At 38.6% G+C, this 17,514-nt stretch overlaps 1 protein-coding gene across 8 annotated transcripts in view; it reads left to right on the forward strand.

Moving 5' to 3' along the window:
- LOC120538937 (2-hydroxyacylsphingosine 1-beta-galactosyltransferase-like) overlaps nt 1-17,254 on the forward strand; it is a 41,311-nt gene extending 24,057 nt beyond the window's left edge. For all 8 annotated transcript variants that reach the window (XM_039768564.1, XM_039768604.1, XM_039768582.1 and 5 more), the window contains 5 exons: nt 2,793-3,616; nt 5,815-5,954; nt 6,235-6,311; nt 7,299-7,518; nt 16,145-17,254. In XM_039768564.1, coding sequence (XP_039624498.1) covers nt 2,793-3,616; nt 5,815-5,954; nt 6,235-6,311; nt 7,299-7,518; nt 16,145-16,484 — 1,601 coding nt within the window. In that variant the 3' untranslated portion in view covers nt 16,485-17,254. The remainder of the gene's footprint in view (nt 1-2,792; nt 3,617-5,814; nt 5,955-6,234; nt 6,312-7,298; nt 7,519-16,144) is intronic.
- Nucleotides 17,255-17,514: the final 260 nt, after the last annotated feature.

A 17,514-nucleotide genomic window follows, 5' to 3' on the forward strand; every position in this document is an offset into this window, starting at 1 on the left:
CAAGGTATTGCTGCAAACACCATACATACAGATAGTATCAATATATATATATATATATACATACAGTAATCCCTCCTCGATTGTGGGGTTTGAGTTCCAAAACCCCCGCGATAGATGAAAATCCACGGAGTAGAAACCATATGTTTGTATAGCTATTTTTATATATTTTAAGCCCTTATAAACTCTCCCACACTGTTAACATTATTAGAGCCCTCTAGACATGAAATAACACCCTTTAGTCAAAAGTTTAAACTGTGCTCCATGACAAGACAGAGATGACAGTTCTTTCTCACAATTAAAAGAATGCAAATATATCTTCTTCTCTCAGGAGCAGAGAATTTCTGAGAGAGAGAGAGAGAGAGAGCGCTCGCAAAGAAAAGCAAACAATCAAATAATCAATACTGTGCTTTTAAGTTTGCCGCGGCATTTTTTAGAGGAGCGTCAGTATCTTCTAAGCAAACAGCCTCTGTGCAAACAGCCCCTCTGCTCACACCCCCTCCTTCAGGCGCAGAGAATGTCAGAGAGAGAGAGAGAGCGAGATTAAAGCAAACAATCAAAAAATCAATAAGTGTGCTTTTGGAAGCACAGCGATAAAGCGGCCGGCATTTCTTAGAAGTGCGTTCGTATCCACTAGGCAAACAGCTTCTGTGCAAACAGCACCTCTGCTCACACCCCCTCCGTCAGGCGCAGAGAATGTCAGAGAAGGTGAGATAGAGGCAGAGACAAGCAAACAATCAAGCGCCGCACGGCAAACATATCTTATAGCATTGAGGAGTTTTAGTTAATATGTAATACATGCTCTGATTGGGTAGCTTCTAAGCCATCCGCCAATAGCGTCCCTTGTATGAAATCAACAGGGCAAACAAACTGAGGAAGCATGTACCATAAACTAAAAGACCCAGTGTCTGCAGAAATCCACGAACCAGCGAAAAATCCGTGATATATATTTAGATAAGCTTACATTTAAAATCCCCGATAGAGTGAAGCCGCGAAAGTGGAAGCGCGATATAGCGAGGGATTACTGTGTGTGTGTGTGTGTGTGTGTGTGTGTGTGTGTGTGTATGTATATGTATATATATATATATATATATATATATATATATATATATATATATATATATAAAATAAATCTCTCTCACACACACATATATTTGAATTTGATATGTGAAGTGATGAAGGTCACAATGGTGCATCTAAAGACCAGACATCTATCCCAGTATTTGTCTTAATTTCATGATGCTTGGTAATGCTTTCTTTCAAGATTATCCATTCAGACCGAACTGTCTGACTATATTGTTACTCTGCTACTCAATCCGGCACCACTCCAGTGTTTTTTTTTTTTTTTTTAAACTTCTCCACTAATTTATTGTAGAACATACTGTATACCGATTTGTTGTATGGAGCATTCTGGAATGCATCCATAATTGACCAGAAGAGTATGGCACATATCCTAGGTTTAGGGCATTGTTGTTACCAGGCGTAAAATAAAAAACATTTCTATACTTTTTTTTTTTTTTTAATATAGTAATATCATGGTGGCTGTAATGTAGTGAACATCTTCCAGTAATGTTTTTCAGGCTTTATGGTTTGTGACTTTCCTAATTGATTTCTTGGTTTTTGGTGATTATCAAGTTATTGACTGTGAGCATTATAAACTTTAAAGGATAGGTTTTGAAAAGAGATGCAAAATATTTCTAATAAAATTACAAATCTTGAACAATTATGCATAAGGTAGAAGTAGCCAGGCTTTAATATAATGCCACCTTTATATGTCTTTGATTATCCATAATGACAGTCCCTTTTTATTAGCATCAACTGGTCTTCTTAGTTCAGGAACAGTTATGGGGTACATTTATTGACCAGGGTTTTGAAATGGTGGTTCTGTCTTACAGTGGTTGGAGCGCCTTGAGACTTTGGCCATAAGCGCAGAGTGAGGTTTACATGTTTTCCCTATATCCACAATGGTTTTCTCTGAATCTAAATATTATAATTCACCCCATGTCTAAAGTAAGTGGACACTATGTTAACTCCTGACTCTAAATGAGTATTGTATAAGAAAGAAGGAGTGTGAACACATGATTGGTGCCTCAGCGGGTCTGGTTCCTGCCCTGTGCCCTATGCTGTCACCAAGACTCTAAAACATGGATTGTTTCCATCATTCTGATGGATAGGTAAAAGTCTGTTATGTTCTTGTTGGCTAAAATTGGCCAGCATATTTGAGACCTCTGATGGGCTTCCAGACTAGATTCTGAGTGCCTGTGACCCAATAATGGAAGAAGTGAATTTTTGAAAGTATGTTAGAGTTGATGTTCCTATCCAGAGAAAGCTACTTAGGTGGAATGTTTTAACCCATGCTAAACCAGACTTATTAATACTGAGTCATGAAAGACTGTAGTCTGTATATATTTTTTCTCTTGAATTAAACAGTGTACTTCAATTGTAAATATACGTTTCTAGGAGTTAACAATGCTTGCTTGGTATGAAATATATAATATATGATGCCAGGAACACCGTACAGTTGGTCAGATTCAGAAAAGGTAATAAACATCCAGGTCATGATTAATCATAATTTCAACTTCATTCACTGAAGAATGAAGCAGTCTGTTTTTTTTAATCTTGCCCCCAAATAACACATTGCTATACACTCACTTGTTCCATTTAACTTCTTTTAAGATTTAAAACGAATATTATAGTGTTTATTACACATGATCACCTTGTGGGTGAAATCCTTTTGATTCAAAAAGCAAATTGGTTCATAACTGACTACACTGTTTTGTTTTTTTCTATTTCAGACATGAAAGTTCAAATCTTGTTTGTTTTGGTCTTCACAATAAACTTCTGCTCACCTGCCAAAATATTGGTGATTCCTCCTCCACTGTTTGAAAGTCATCTTCTTATTTTTGGTCGAATTGCAGAGACACTAACGACAAGAGAACATGAAGTTGTCTTCTTACTCCATGAGGGACGCAAGACCTCGATCTCCATGTCATTCAAGACCCAAAAGTACAATGGCATTTTATCTGGACCTGAATGGTCTGATTTCCTTCAGGAGAAGCTCAAACATATTTTTGCTGGTCACATGACCTCTCTAGAACTGTTTACAATCCTGGAGCGATACATTGAAAACTGTGGCATGATAGCTGCCAACCAAGACCTTCTTTCTCGACTAAATGCAGAGTCCTTTGATCTTCTGGTGTTGGACCCCAATGAAATGTGTGGTTATATTGTTGCAAATTTTCTTCATGTTCCTTACATGCTCCTTTCTACAGGTCACTGGTTCCCAGCTGAGATTGGTGCTCCATCCCCACTGGCATACGTGCCCGAATTTAACTCTCAGAACTCGGATCGTATGTGTTTAACAGATCGGATCTGGAACGTGCTAGTGTATGTAGTGAGCCGAATTGCCACCCACTGGTTTATCTTTCCTGACTATGAGGCAGTGATGAGGAAGCATGATGTGAACGGCACCTCTCAAAAGAGCATGATGGACCTGATTCGTCAGACAGGGCTCTTTCTTCTTACCTTGGATCATTCCTTGGATTTCTCTCGACCTTCTCTTCCAAATGTCAAGTTTGTGGGGGGTATCCTTACTGAGCCTGCAAAACCCCTTCCTGAGGTGAGTGTTTGGAAGCAGTGGGCATTGTTGGTATATTTTGACTTGAGGAGGACAAGTTCTGAAACTGTCCGTATATACCAGAAAATACTAAAGCAGTAATAATAGTGGTGTAGTAATAGTGCAGTATTGTCATATGTACAGAATACAGTGAAGTATTTAGTTGTATGTCCAAACAACTTGCAACATGTTGCCAGTCTCTGGCATGATGATAAGCACAATTGTATTAAAATACATATGGCCTCAGTAATGCAATTATGGTAGATGTCTTCCATTATTCATGAAGTGCTTGACTTTTTTAATGGTTTTAGCATAGCACTTGAGTATGTTTTGTGAGCTATAACTCATTCATTTTCTGTCCGCTCTTCCTGGTGAAATATGTTGAATTGATCTATCTAGACTATCCTGTCTGCTCCTTCAAGGTAACTTTCAGGGTTTCCAAGCCACCTGAGAGATGAAATACCTGCCACACCCCATGCATCTCTTGTGACTAATTTTATTTTCAAATTGCCTCTACTGGCTCCCCTTGATTACTTGAAGCAGCAATTCTCTGATGAGCGTCTAGTATGTCTAGATGTGTCTTTCTCATGCCTGATACTCCAATAGCATTGCAAATGACCCCCAAACCCCCACCCCCTCTTCCCCTTGTAATATAGACTCACTATCTGCACCTCTGCATCACCTTATTGGCTTGAGTCACTTATGGGTCTCAGTATATACACTTATATATAATTCAAATCATCCAAAGAGTCTTATTTGTTGAATGCCCATAGTTTTGCATTTATTTATTTTTCTCTGAAGATGAATTTAAAATTTGTTGTATGTGGAATTTTACAATAGCAAAACTCTATGAAAAAAATATTTCTTTCTGGGTTTTTAAAGTTTTTTTTGAAGTGGAAAGCAAGGGGTGTTGCTTTCTTAGGATTTGGCAATACCCAGCAATCCATTGCAACCTGTACATTTCTAAGAAAGAGAGTCCAGATTAAAATGGAGGGGGAATGGGGACTGTTTTTTGGAAAGGTGATAGCGCTTGTGAAAATTTTGCTGTCACTGTCAGACAGTTTTGTTTTGGTTTGTGTGTTAGGTGGGTCAGACATGTATAGGGGTGACAGGGGTAAAAAACAAATGAAACGAGAGAGCCCCATGTTTGCATAATTGGTTGATAACATGCACAGTAAAAATTTGGGGGCCTTGCTAATCCAATCATGTATGTAACACCAACCCAAAAAAAAATCCCAGTCCATGTTGCTGATGAGGTGAAGGTTCATGGTGATATAAAAAAGGTATTTTCTATATAAATTTAAACACGTTTCTTCCGGTAGCAATGGCACAAAGTTTGCCGAGACACCATATTTTTGAGAAGAGAAATTCTTAAGTTTTGCTTTGAATTTAATTTTATGCAGGTTTTTGGCTCCAAGCTAGTCATGAATAACACTTTAGATAGCACACAGCTCCAAAAAAATGTATTTCAAAGAATCATTGAATTCGGCAAGCTCCTCCACCACATCAGGGTCGCAGTCTAGGGAGGAGAACTCCTTTTCCTGTTCATTTTATGTACAATGCAAAGTAGGGTATCTGGCAAACCTTGGCTTGATTCCCTCTGATAATCTTGCAATATGCAGTTAAGCCATTTCACCACATAATTGTGTTCAAGACACAATGAGGTCTTATGAAGTGTGCGATGTGGAAGTAATAAAGCGCTGTGTCCCCCTTGCTGTGATTCTGAATTCCATTACATTGAGAAGACATTTGGCTGAAGGTCGAAATTGCATTGTGGGTATCCTGTACTCTGTTATGTGAGTGAAAAGATAAAAGTGGATGGTAGCCTCCGTATAATAACATATAACATATTAATGACAATAATACAAATGAGTCTGATTGCATAGAAAGCCACACCAGCAGATCTGGTGGAAAAAATCCTGGACACAATAATGGCTCTACACCCTCTTTAGAAATGGTGAGGCCAATGGGACAGTTATATATGTAAGCTGAGGGGAATTCATACAGGTATCTGTTTTACAGACAACTCCAAAAGCGTTAGATTGGTCAGTTAATACAATTCTGACATGTTAAGAAAATGTGGTGCTCCTGAATGTTAGGTGTGTGAGGAACTGCCCACACTACCCCAGCATGGTGTGTGGAAGAGGTTGTGAATGCTGTGTGTGTGTTGGCTTCAAAAGTTCTCTACCTTTTTCTTCTAGGAGCTCCACTCCTGGGTAGAAGCTGCCAAGGATGGTGTTGTTGTGGTGTCCTTTGGCATTGGCATACAGACACTTCCAAAGAATTTGGCAGAAATTATGGCGGCTGCCTTCTCTCGACTCCCACAGAGAGTCATCTGGAGGTAAGCACTGCATTTTCTGATCAGGTCTACACATTAAAAGTTGCCAAAACTATAAATGCATTCCACATTAAAGGTCTTTCGTAATGATTTTTTTTAAGTTTACTTTAAAGGTTCATTGCCAGTGCTTTTAAATTATTTCCTGTACCCAGTGCTGTGTAGTGAAGGTCCTGTTCTGCCAAACATTTAGTGCTACACCTTGGATAAACATCATAGAGAGGTCTGTCTATGTAATGGTTGTAGACTGCATGTCTTTATATTGCATCCCCCTGTTTTCTTGCAGGTATTCTGGAGACATACCTAACAGTCTGGGCAGTAACACCCGCATCATGGGCTGGCTGCCTCAGAATGACCTCCTAGGTAAGTGCATTTCTATCGCCTTTCAATAGCCACAATAGCCTGGCTTTCAAGTGTTGTAAATGTTTGTAGCACCTGCTCTGCTGCAGCGTTTCAAAATGTTCAGGCGAGTGGTTCCTTGCTGAGCTATTCTAGCAAATGAAAGGAGGTCTAAATATCCTGCTGCAGCAGAGCCATCTCTTAACAAACCTCATACTGTGTAAATCTGACTGCCACCTCGTGGGATCGGCTCGGATTCTGAACTGGATTTAGCAGGTTTGGTAACTGGGAAATTAGGGTATTTAAAGGCATAGCGAGCTGATAAGAACCTGGTCTAGTAAAGATTTCTTTTTTCATATGACAGAATGTGCAAAGTAGTTTGAAATATGATATTTAGCAAGTCAAAAGGTGCCAAATTTATATTATTTGCTTATTTTCATTTTCCACAACCTGCACAGTTTAATCAGCCTAATTGATGTATGGGCTGCCACCATAAAAATGTACAATTTCAAGAAGTACGTTTTTGTAAAGTATAATATCCTTTTCTCTGCTTCAAAAAAAAAAACACTAACTTGTTTTATCAAGTTCAATGCTGTAGAGATTCAAAAACCTTTCTCGGCAGCATCAGGCATAAAACAAGAATCTGTTGTGGGTGAAGTGACAATCTATCATAGGGTATAATCATGGACAAATCTACCGACGCTCATATTGGGCCAGTTTAGAGTCACTCATTTACCTAACCTGTAAATCCTAGAAATAAGGCCGATGCAAACATGAGGGGGAAATGAAATCACCATATCGGTATTGATCAGTCTGGGTTTCAGAGCTGTGGGACAGAAGTGTTAACCATTGTGTCACAATAAGGTACATTGCCAAAAGCCTTTTTCTACATATTTTTTTCTCTCTTTGGAAGACAGGTTTATGTTTGAGATAAAGCATTCTTAGTTCAGGATACACATGAAATATCATCTTAAAAACTCTTGCAGCCAATTTTGTTTTTCTCCTTCACAGGACATCCCAATGTACGAGCATTTGTAAGCCACTGTGGCTTAAATGGAGTCTATGAGGCTATCTTCCAAGGGGTTCCAGTTGTTGGCATCCCCTTCTATGGCGATCAGTATGACATTGTTACACGGGTCCAAGCCAAGGGTATGGGAGTTAAGGTGGACTGGAGAACACTGACAGCAAACAGCTTCTACCAAGCTATTCGTACAGTCATTGAGGATCCCAGGTAAAACAAATTAAGACTGACTGTCAGTATAAGACACCTTCATATTTTGGGTGGGAATGATTATTTAAACTATTAGCATTATTTACATTTATAACACTGTATTAACATAAAAATATGGTAATTTAAGTGATGGACAGCACTTTATTTGTTCAATGGTGTTTTACAAAATTAAAAAGCAGGTCTTCTAACCTTGGTAGAGGAATAAAAAAGGAATCCCGATAGTATTGCTCTCTTCGTGTGGAGTTAAATGGAATCTTGTTAAAGTTTCCCCAGTTTTGTTGCAGTTGGAACACAAATGTGTGCAAAAATCAAAATTGTCATCTTTTTTTTTTTTTCCCCCAAAGACATGCCAGCTTTTATTTTGATTGAGTGCTTCATGTTTGAGTAATCATGTCCAGAACCTTGCATCCTAACATAGACAGGCATGTAACGATAGGTAGATAACCTCAGACTATTTTAGTGTTCTATCAAATTTCAGACTTAAGTGTTCTTTCAGTTTTTTTGGAACTATGGCTATAAAAGCCATTTGTTAGGTTATGTTAGATTGATAGAAGAATTTTCTTTGTTATGTTAAAATGTTTCTGTGGTGGGCTGGCACCCTGCCCGGGGTTTGTTTCCTGCCTTGTGCCCTGTGCTGGCTGGGATTGGCTCCAGCAGACCCTCGTGACCCTGTAGTTAGGATATAGCGGGTTGGATAATGGATGGATATTTGCTTATATATTAGTGCATAGTCAATGGGAGGTCCTTCTATAACCCTCCCAAGCTAAATTTAATATGAAATATTCTAATTATTTCTTGTCATTTTGCTTGCAGTTGGTAAGGCATGGAGGGCACACAGTTTCAAACTGTACAGAATGCATTGAACATACTGAGGTACTAAGGTGAAGCCTATGTAGGATTACCATAGAAAAGTAACAACCTTGAAGTTTAGAAAGTAATTGACGTTTAACAGGAGAAAGCTAAGAAAGTTAACAAAACAGAGATTAAACCTTTTTTCCCTTTTTGACTTTTATTCTGCCTGTGTAATAACTTTTTTTCTGAATATCCATTATTTGTTCCTTTTTACATTTTCACAAGACTTTTAAAACAAACTTTTTGGACTGAGAAATTTTCTTTTATTACGAGTTTTAATCCTGCTGGATCCTACTTTGCCAACTCAGTAGCTCGGTAGCTGATCGATTTTGGGAACTTTGGGAACCTGGAAAAGATGTAGCTATAATGGCTAAAGGAAGAAAAATAAAAAATAATTGAAAGAACACAATAATGAAATCAAGGCGAGTATTGTCTATACTTAGTCACGAATAAAGCTGATTATACAGTCATAATCAGAACATTTCGACTAATCTGTATATTTATGCAGCCTACTATAGGTAGAGCGAGTCCCAATATAGTTGGAGTTCCAGCTGGTCAATCCCCCTTTTAATCTACACAAAAAAAAAAAAAAGTAACAAGCGCATCATGGCGTTAACAAAAGTAGGCAGTTGCTTCTTATTGCCATCTACTGGCATTTCTGGGTAGGTCAGGCTTGGAGGAGTTCCTATCAGTTGGACACTCCTGTCCAAATGAGATGCAACCTTCTGAACTGGAAGGGGAGGGGCTTCCCTGACACCGTTGCCTTCAAGGGGTGGCTCCCTAGTGCTGTGAAGCGAAAAAGGAGTTGAAACTGTTAGCGACCGTGCCCCCTCTTGTTCTAGGGTGGTACCACATACCTTAGGTGAGCCCAGAAGGTGACCCTCTCGTGTGCATATGTGACAATGTGTATCAAAAAAAAGTGTGTCCATTTTGTACACAGATATGTTAGCATAGCACATTAGTTAGTGGGTGGAGGAGTAATTAGAACTACTGCTCCATCAACCCAACTCCTTGGGTTCAGATCCTGGCTGGTTGCTCTAAGTTTGAAGTATGCTTGTTTTCCCATTAACCACATAGATTTTTTTCCAGGAACCCTCCCAATCATACTCACAACTAAACATTTTATTATAAGAGATGCCTGCACATGCTATCACTCCTAAGGACCTACCTTTTTCTTGAACAGATCAAATGGATCTTTCTTGGTATCCCGTAGACAATGAAGGATGACACACCTTAGATATTGTCACTTCCCAACAGTGTGCTCCTTCATACCACGCGGCTCACTATTGGAGGCATCATTCCTCAACCACTAAACTTATGGTAAAGAAGTAGTAACCTACCCATACCAGGTATCCTGTATTTACCTCAATTATGCAGGCTTACTATCAACAGGCTAAATTCTCTAATGGACAGCTTGTCCCAAAAGCTTTAATCACAAAGATACATATAAGAATCTTATCGTGTCAAGACTGTTTACCTGTACTGTGTCCAGTTACTTTGCGATAAATAATGTGAGTCTAGTGTATGAAAGGCTGCCATGTTTCAAGGGGTCCAAGAGAGAAAATGTAAATGAAGAGAAAACTGAAATCAAAGATTGGTCCTATCAAATGTAACCCAAATCTAAATCCAATTATCTTAGAGAAATCAAAGTAAAAGTCAGAAGCAGGAAATCCTAAAGGCATAAGTAACACAAGCACAAAGGTAGGTTTTTTGTTGATATCCAAAAAATCTGAGAGTGACATATCTGACACACTGGTTATTGTAGAAGTGTTGATGATGTGAACCATGTAACTTCCAAGACCACATACCATGCCAACCATAATGACGATGATGACGCAACAAGGCAGTGTCAACGAAAAAAAAATGGTAAGAAAAAGCGGCTGGCTGTTTGTCTGTCCAGGATTTTAAATCACCTGTAGCTCACAAACCGTTTCACCTATTGACTTGAAATTTGGTACACATATACTATGTGACATCCACTATCCACTTTCGGGGTGATGATTGACCTGCAAGGTTATTCCTTTTTTTTTTTAATTTTTATTTTATTTTATTATAAAATCAACTTTCGCATGTGTACGGGTTCTCATCCCTACCACCTTTGCTGTAACTTCCCCTGCCTCTTTATATCTTAAATCATTCTTGAGGCAGATTGAAGACAACAAAAACACTGACCTAATCAGTTTTAATGTGAATAGATCCCGACAAAAGTTGGGAAGAAACGGCCCACTAGGGTGGAGAAAAGAAGAGCTGCTCAGGAAACAGGTAGTGCATCAACCTCTGAGCAAACGAATGCTAAACGTACAGAGAGAGTATGAAAACTATGAATGCTCAAGTCAAGTGTATTCATGCAGTGCGCCATTACTAGCTGTTGACAAATTCTGTGATGAAACTCGTGCAATAATCAGATTCAGTGTTTCAAAAAACCTTTTGGGAAGTAACCATTAATGAAAAGCTTAAACAAACAAACAAAAATATTCCATTGAACAGATTCAAAATAAATACATTACCCAATGTGCCTGAGTCATGAATATTGTGAGTTATACACTGAGAAAAGTGAAAAGCAAATGTGTATAGACTTGGACAAATGCATAGAAGTATAAACATAAAACAAAGTCTCATGGTGCTGTTATGTATGAAACATCTACAGTATGAGGAAAGTTCCAGAGTTTAATTACCCATGTGAGCCAAACTTGCAGCAAAAAGCAGTCCTTGTGACCTTCCAAAAGGTCTGCAATCACAACATGGCATTTTTTTTTTCTTTTCCTGGACATAAGATGTTGTCCTTGAGCGCCTTCAGCCACCATCATAATGTGCTAAGAGGTGCTATAGTTTTTTTTTCGGCCAACAAAATATTTAATGTCTACTCATATTATGTCCATTTTCACCTTAGCCAGTTATAATAAACACACAGCACCAATATTTCTTTATTTTCTTCTTTCTTTCTGACTTTTCCTTATCCAGGGTCTCCACAATGGAAGTATTTTGTATCTCTCCTTACATTGCTTTCTATGTTGGCCTATCTCCATCAAACACCAAATCTGCTGATATTGTTCTTTACCACATCTGCCTCTCCTTCTTTCTCCTGGCAACTCCATATTCAATATTCTCCTTAGCATACTGTTTTCCTCTTGTTTCCATACATGTCCAGCCCACTGTTAGCCTTCTCTCTGTCATCTCCCACCATATCCCTTGGAATTTCTTCTGCTTCTCCTAATGTACTGTTCAATCTGTTTTTGCTCACCCCAGGCATCAACTGAAGCAGTTTTGTGTCTTGAATGTTCCTTGTTTCAGTCTCCCTTTTAGTTCCTCAGGTTTCTGGACTATATGGCAATGCTGGTCTAACTATCATCTATACTAATAAAAGGCAAAGCACTCACTCACACTCACACTCACACTCACACACTCTCTCTCTCTCTCTCCAACTTCCCGTGTGGGTGGAAGGCTGAAATTTGGCAGGTTCATTCCTTACAGCTTCCTTACAAAAGTTGGGCAGGTTTCATTTCGAAATTCTATGTGTAATGGTCAAAAATGGAAGCAGTTTTTCTCCATTTACTGTAATGGAGATGAGCTTGAACGCCGTGGGGGCGGAGTTTCGTGTGACATCATCATGCCTCCCACGTAATCACGCAGTACATAGAAAACCAGGAAGACCTCAAAAAAGCTCTGAAGAAAACATGCATTATATAATTGAGAAGGCAGCGAAACAATAAGAAGCGAGAAAGTGACATATACAACCATATTCATGAGTTCTGCTACTTCGGAAACAAAGCACGATGTAAACCTACACTTTAAATTAAGTTCATAGACAGGCTGTCGCTGGCGTTTGTAATTTAGTGCCTGCCCATATAAGGCCGTCCGTCAGCGGCAATCCAATAGCAAACTCCCACTAAATATTCACGGGTGAAGGACTGTGCTTATGGAGAGGAAGATGAGATGGTCAGGGTGGTGTTTGACACAAACTCAGCGAAACTGCGAGAGAAAGTTTTAAGTGCCAGGACTAAGGTAACATTAAATACAGCCATGGACATAGCACGAGATGGCACCAGCACAGCTGGGAACCTTCGATGCATGTACACCGAGCGGCTCACGTGAACTGACGCAGTGCACAGATAAAAGCAACAGTTCCAAAAGGCTGAACAAAACCGAATTACACAATTGAAAAGGCAGCAAAAATATGAAGCGCCTGATAAGCATATTCATAAATCCAGCTACTGTGGAAACAAAGCACACGGTGGAAAAGTCAATGTCCCGCTAAAGGAAGACAGTGTAAAAAACCCGTGCATGCAGTGTGTCAGGTCTCAGATAAAGAAGAAGACGAGCTGTTTATTGATGCAGTAAGAAACGAATCGATGAATGAAACCTGTCATCTTTACAACGATTGACAAACACGGAATGTAACTTGAACACAACACATCCTACAAATACGAACCTGATTGAAAGAAATAATGATAATCAAATCCTTGATGACAGCAACACTCAGTAACACTCACAAAACAAATACTGTATATTGACAGTCATGTTACGTTATTTTTAAAATGTTCCCTTTTCTTTTCTAGCTTTTTAACACACTACTCTCCGCTGCGATACGCTGGTATATATATATGTATATATATATCCCGATCTACATACTCGAATAATGGATACTTTATTCGCCATCAATGATTGTTTTGGTAAAGCCATACTCAGTGTATTCATTAGATGAACGGTAAAAAGTAAGAGCGAGGGAGGATGACTTATTGAGGCATGCAGGCTGTAGTGCGTCAACTCTATCTGAATTGCGCGATCACATTTGAAAAATATATCTTTTCAAGTTCTATTTAGTCCATATGTGTCAAACTCGGGCCACATCCGCCCGGCGTGTAATTATATCCGCCCGAGATCATTTTATATACTGTATTATTGTTATTAATGGCCCGGTATATGAAGCGCTGGTAACACAATAAACTACAGATCCCATAATGCAGCGCTTCAGCTGCCTTGCCAACACTTACGCGTTAATCAAGTCTAGCTTATGATGCTGCAAGTTATTGCGAAGCTAGCTCACACGATGCTGAAGAGAAAAGTTGATTCTGAAAATAGAGCCTTTAAAACCGATGGGAGGCTGAGTATATGTTTACTGAACCCGTGTGTCTCATTTGTGGAGCTAATGTGGCTGTAATTACAGAATTTAATCTAAGACGGCACTATGAGACAAAACATCAGGGTAACCTGAATGCAATGCAGAAGATACAGAAAGCAGAATAATTAAATAAGAATCTGACACTTCAGCGGACGTTTTACCCGTGCACAATCACAAAGTGATTTCAAGTGAAGCTGCTTTTATGGGAGACACAAATGCAACTTGCCCCACTTTCCCTGTTGCCAAGTAATGTTAAACCAAGTCGTCACTACGGTGTTCCCAAATACGCACTTTGCTGATAAACTGAGCGCACTGAGTTTGCACGGCGCTTTGGTGACTTTGAAGAACAAAAAAAGTCCGTCTACATGCGGCTCGAACCTTGTGCATGTTTGGTAGCACATATCTGTGTGAGAAGCTCTTCTCAGTGATAAAGACTAACAAAACAGCACACAGGAGTCGCCTCACTGATGAGCACCTGCAATCCATCCTGAGAATCTCCACAACACAGAACCTCACACCAAACAGAAACGAACCTGTGGCCAAAAAAAGATGCCAGGCGTCCAGCTCTAAAATGACATATGAGCAAAGACAACTGAATGATTTGATTTGTTATTGCTGAAAGGAACACATTTTATTTATATTTCCAGGTTTTGTTATGCAGCATGTTCATATTTGAATTTGTATAATTTTGACAGGATATATTTTTATGGAGAGCAAAATCTTTTGGGATATTTAAAATCTAAGTTTATTTTTTATATAAAATTACATAAGAGTAAAGAAATTTGAATGTTTGTTCTTTTAACGTTTACTTTATTTCTAACTTGTATAATTTAGACAGGATATATTTTTATGGAGAGCAAAATATTATAAGTTGTTTAAGGTTTGAGTTGATTTATTCAGGAATAATATTCCTGTCTGTTTTACCATTCCTACCAAAGATATTTCTGTCGACTAAATAAAAATTCCTTCTATTTAAAATTTAAATAGAACTTGAACAAATATGATAGTTCATAATATCCACGCAGACTTGCACGTAAGAGCGGAGTTATCCGTTTTAACAAGCAGCGTATTGCACTGATCTGAAATAGCTGTGTGTGTATATATGTAGATATGTATGTATATATATATATGTTTATATATGTGTGTGTATGTATGTGTGTATATATATATATATATATATATATGTATTTGTATGTATGTATGTGTATATATGTAGATATATATGTGTGTGTGTGTGTGTATATATATGTGTGTATATGTATATATATGTGTGTATGTGTGTATATGTGTGTATATATATACATATATATATATATATATATATATATATATGACAGCAACACTCATCACTCACAACAGTGACAAAACAATTATTTTGTTTTGGTATTTTGCTAGTCTTGAATATTATTACTGCTATCTTGAAAGCTATCCTTTTGCCACAGGATATTCTACTACACTCCCTCCAATGTTTCTATCCTGCTTGATTCCTTACCATATTCTTGCCTATACTTAATAAAAAGAAATACAGAAACAGTATTTCTTAATGTATATAGTTCTGTATTTTACACTTAGTGTAACAATTTTGCTTTATACCATTTTTGTGTTCTTTGTGGATGCTGGAGCCAGTGAAGTTTCCTTCAGGGAACAATACTGTTTACATAATTGTCTTTTTTTTTCTTCCTCCTCCTCCTCTTTTTTTCACTTCTGTGTGGGGTTGAGGTGAGTGATCAACCTTCTCTAAACAGCTTGGTCTCGCACCCCCTCCCCAGTCAAGCCCATTTCCTTCAGATCTTCTTTTACTTTATCCATCCATTTCTCTTCCCACTGTACTTCCATTCCCATCACTCTTTTGCCTACATATTCATTGTCCTTCCTCATCACATGTCCATACCACTTGAACCTGCTTTCCTGTACTTTCTTAGATCTCTCTCCCACTTTTGTTGTACCTCTGATTGTCTCATTTCTTGTTCTGTCCTTTTTTGTAAATCCACACATCCATCTCTACATTCTAATTTTTGCCACCTCTCCTCCTGCACTTCCTTTACTGTCCATGTCTCAGTTCCATACATCATTGCTGGTCTTACCGTTGTCTTATAAAAACCTTACCTTTAACCTTCACCTTAATTCTTCAATCACACAATACTTCTGACACCTGTTTTGCTCTATCCATACTGCACTCTGGGTTATCTCTGCCTACCTCTGATCCTAGATATTTAAATGCATCCACTGTTTTCAATATCTCTCCCTACGTCCACTCTTTTCAACAGCTTTCTTCTGAATCTTGATTATCCTTAAACCTCCATATATTCTGTCTTCAACCCTCTATCATCCAAAGCTTTTCTTTCAACTCTCTCTGCAGATCTTCTTTTCTGATGCTAGACAATATAATGTCATCAGCAAAAAGCAGGCACCAGGGGAGAGTGGTCTTTTATCCCAAGCCACCAGGATGGCAAACCAGCCCAACTTGGTGCCGGTCCCAAGCTCAGATAAATAAAGAGGTGTGTGTCGGGAAGGGCATCTGGCTGTAAAACTTAGTCAAAACCTTAATGATGGAATCAATCTAGTCAGTTTCGGAAAATACTATTTATATAATCTAGAGTTAAAAATGATACACACCATAATCTGTATTTTAATATGTTAATTGTGTTTTAACAGCTATAAGAAGACAGCGATGCGTATGTCACTGATTCTTCAAGATCGTCCTCTGCATCCCTTGAATGAGACTGTCTACTGGATTGAATACCTCCTGAGGCACGGGGATGCGCCACACTTGCGCCCTGTGGCCTACAGCCTTTATGACTATCAATATTATCTCTTTGATGTCCTGAGTGTCACTGCTCTTTTGACTCTGTTACTTGTCTTCCTCTTGAAGAGATGTATAGTTAGGATCTCTCGGAAGAGACATCACAAGTACCAGGAATGCCCAAATGCCGGAAACGAGCATTTTGGCCACCAGAAGAATGGCCATATTATGATGAACAAGAAGGAAAAATAGCTTTTACCACCCTCCATATGATGTTGCCGTATAATTTAGTGTAACACTTGAACCTTCCAAGGGTGAAGTTTTCTCGGAAAGCTGTCCAGCCAGGCAGCAGTGCTCTTGGAATTGAGCTAGGCCAACATCAGAGTAACCTGGGGCTGGAAACTAATTTTTGTAAGAGCTTCTCCTACTGTTTGGCGTGTTACTGTATAAGATCTAAAGATGTGTTTTCATGCAAAGACTACCTCATGTATTGTTAGACCAGAGACAAAGCACTACTGTGGCACAGAAAGAGCCAGCAATGTCTTAATATTAAACAATGCTTTTGTTCTTTATTTTATTGTTACACTGCATTTTATATACAGCATCTTAGGTAAATAAACGTTTAGGTCAATGACCAATCTTATCTAATGAAATCGTCAAGCACTGTAGACTGAGCTTGGAATGACGTGAAGTTTTCTAGTGACTTTGTGCTTCTACAACTTGGATGGATGCTGAAGATAATAAATACCCATCTGAAGGTGAAGAGACCGAAAGAAGATCACCAATCCCAGCCTCCACATTGGTTGCTTGCAGACACCTCCCTAGACATGCAACTTAGTTTGAGTGTCGCTTCAGCATTCACTCTCGGTTACTGGTTTAATTAGCTTTTTTGATTACTTTATCTTGAATTTCCTTTTCAAGTATGTATATGTGATTGGATTTAGAGACTTACTTGATTGTTGGGTCTTAGTCCATCCTTTTTTGTTTACTCTTCATGTATGTAACATTAAATGTGTAAAAACCCCAATTTCAAGACCTGCTGACTGTAGCAGGCTATTTCAAAAAAGGCATGTGGTTTGGTAATAGGCACCCCATTGTTCCAAATTTGATGGTGCCTTTGAGAACCAGCCTTAGTGACATATGATATTTGATTGGCTGACAATATTTGCTGTGAACATTCTATACTAATAAATCGGGCCTTTGAATTTCTGTTTGCCTTTTATTTAGTTTTGGCCTCAAATTTTCCACTAGCAGAGCCTTATCATCAAAAATCTTCCCATTT

The sequence above is a fragment of the Polypterus senegalus genome, chromosome 1 (assembly GCF_016835505.1).
Source record: "Polypterus senegalus isolate Bchr_013 chromosome 1, ASM1683550v1, whole genome shotgun sequence".
Taxonomy (NCBI): Eukaryota; Metazoa; Chordata; class Cladistia; order Polypteriformes; family Polypteridae; genus Polypterus; species Polypterus senegalus.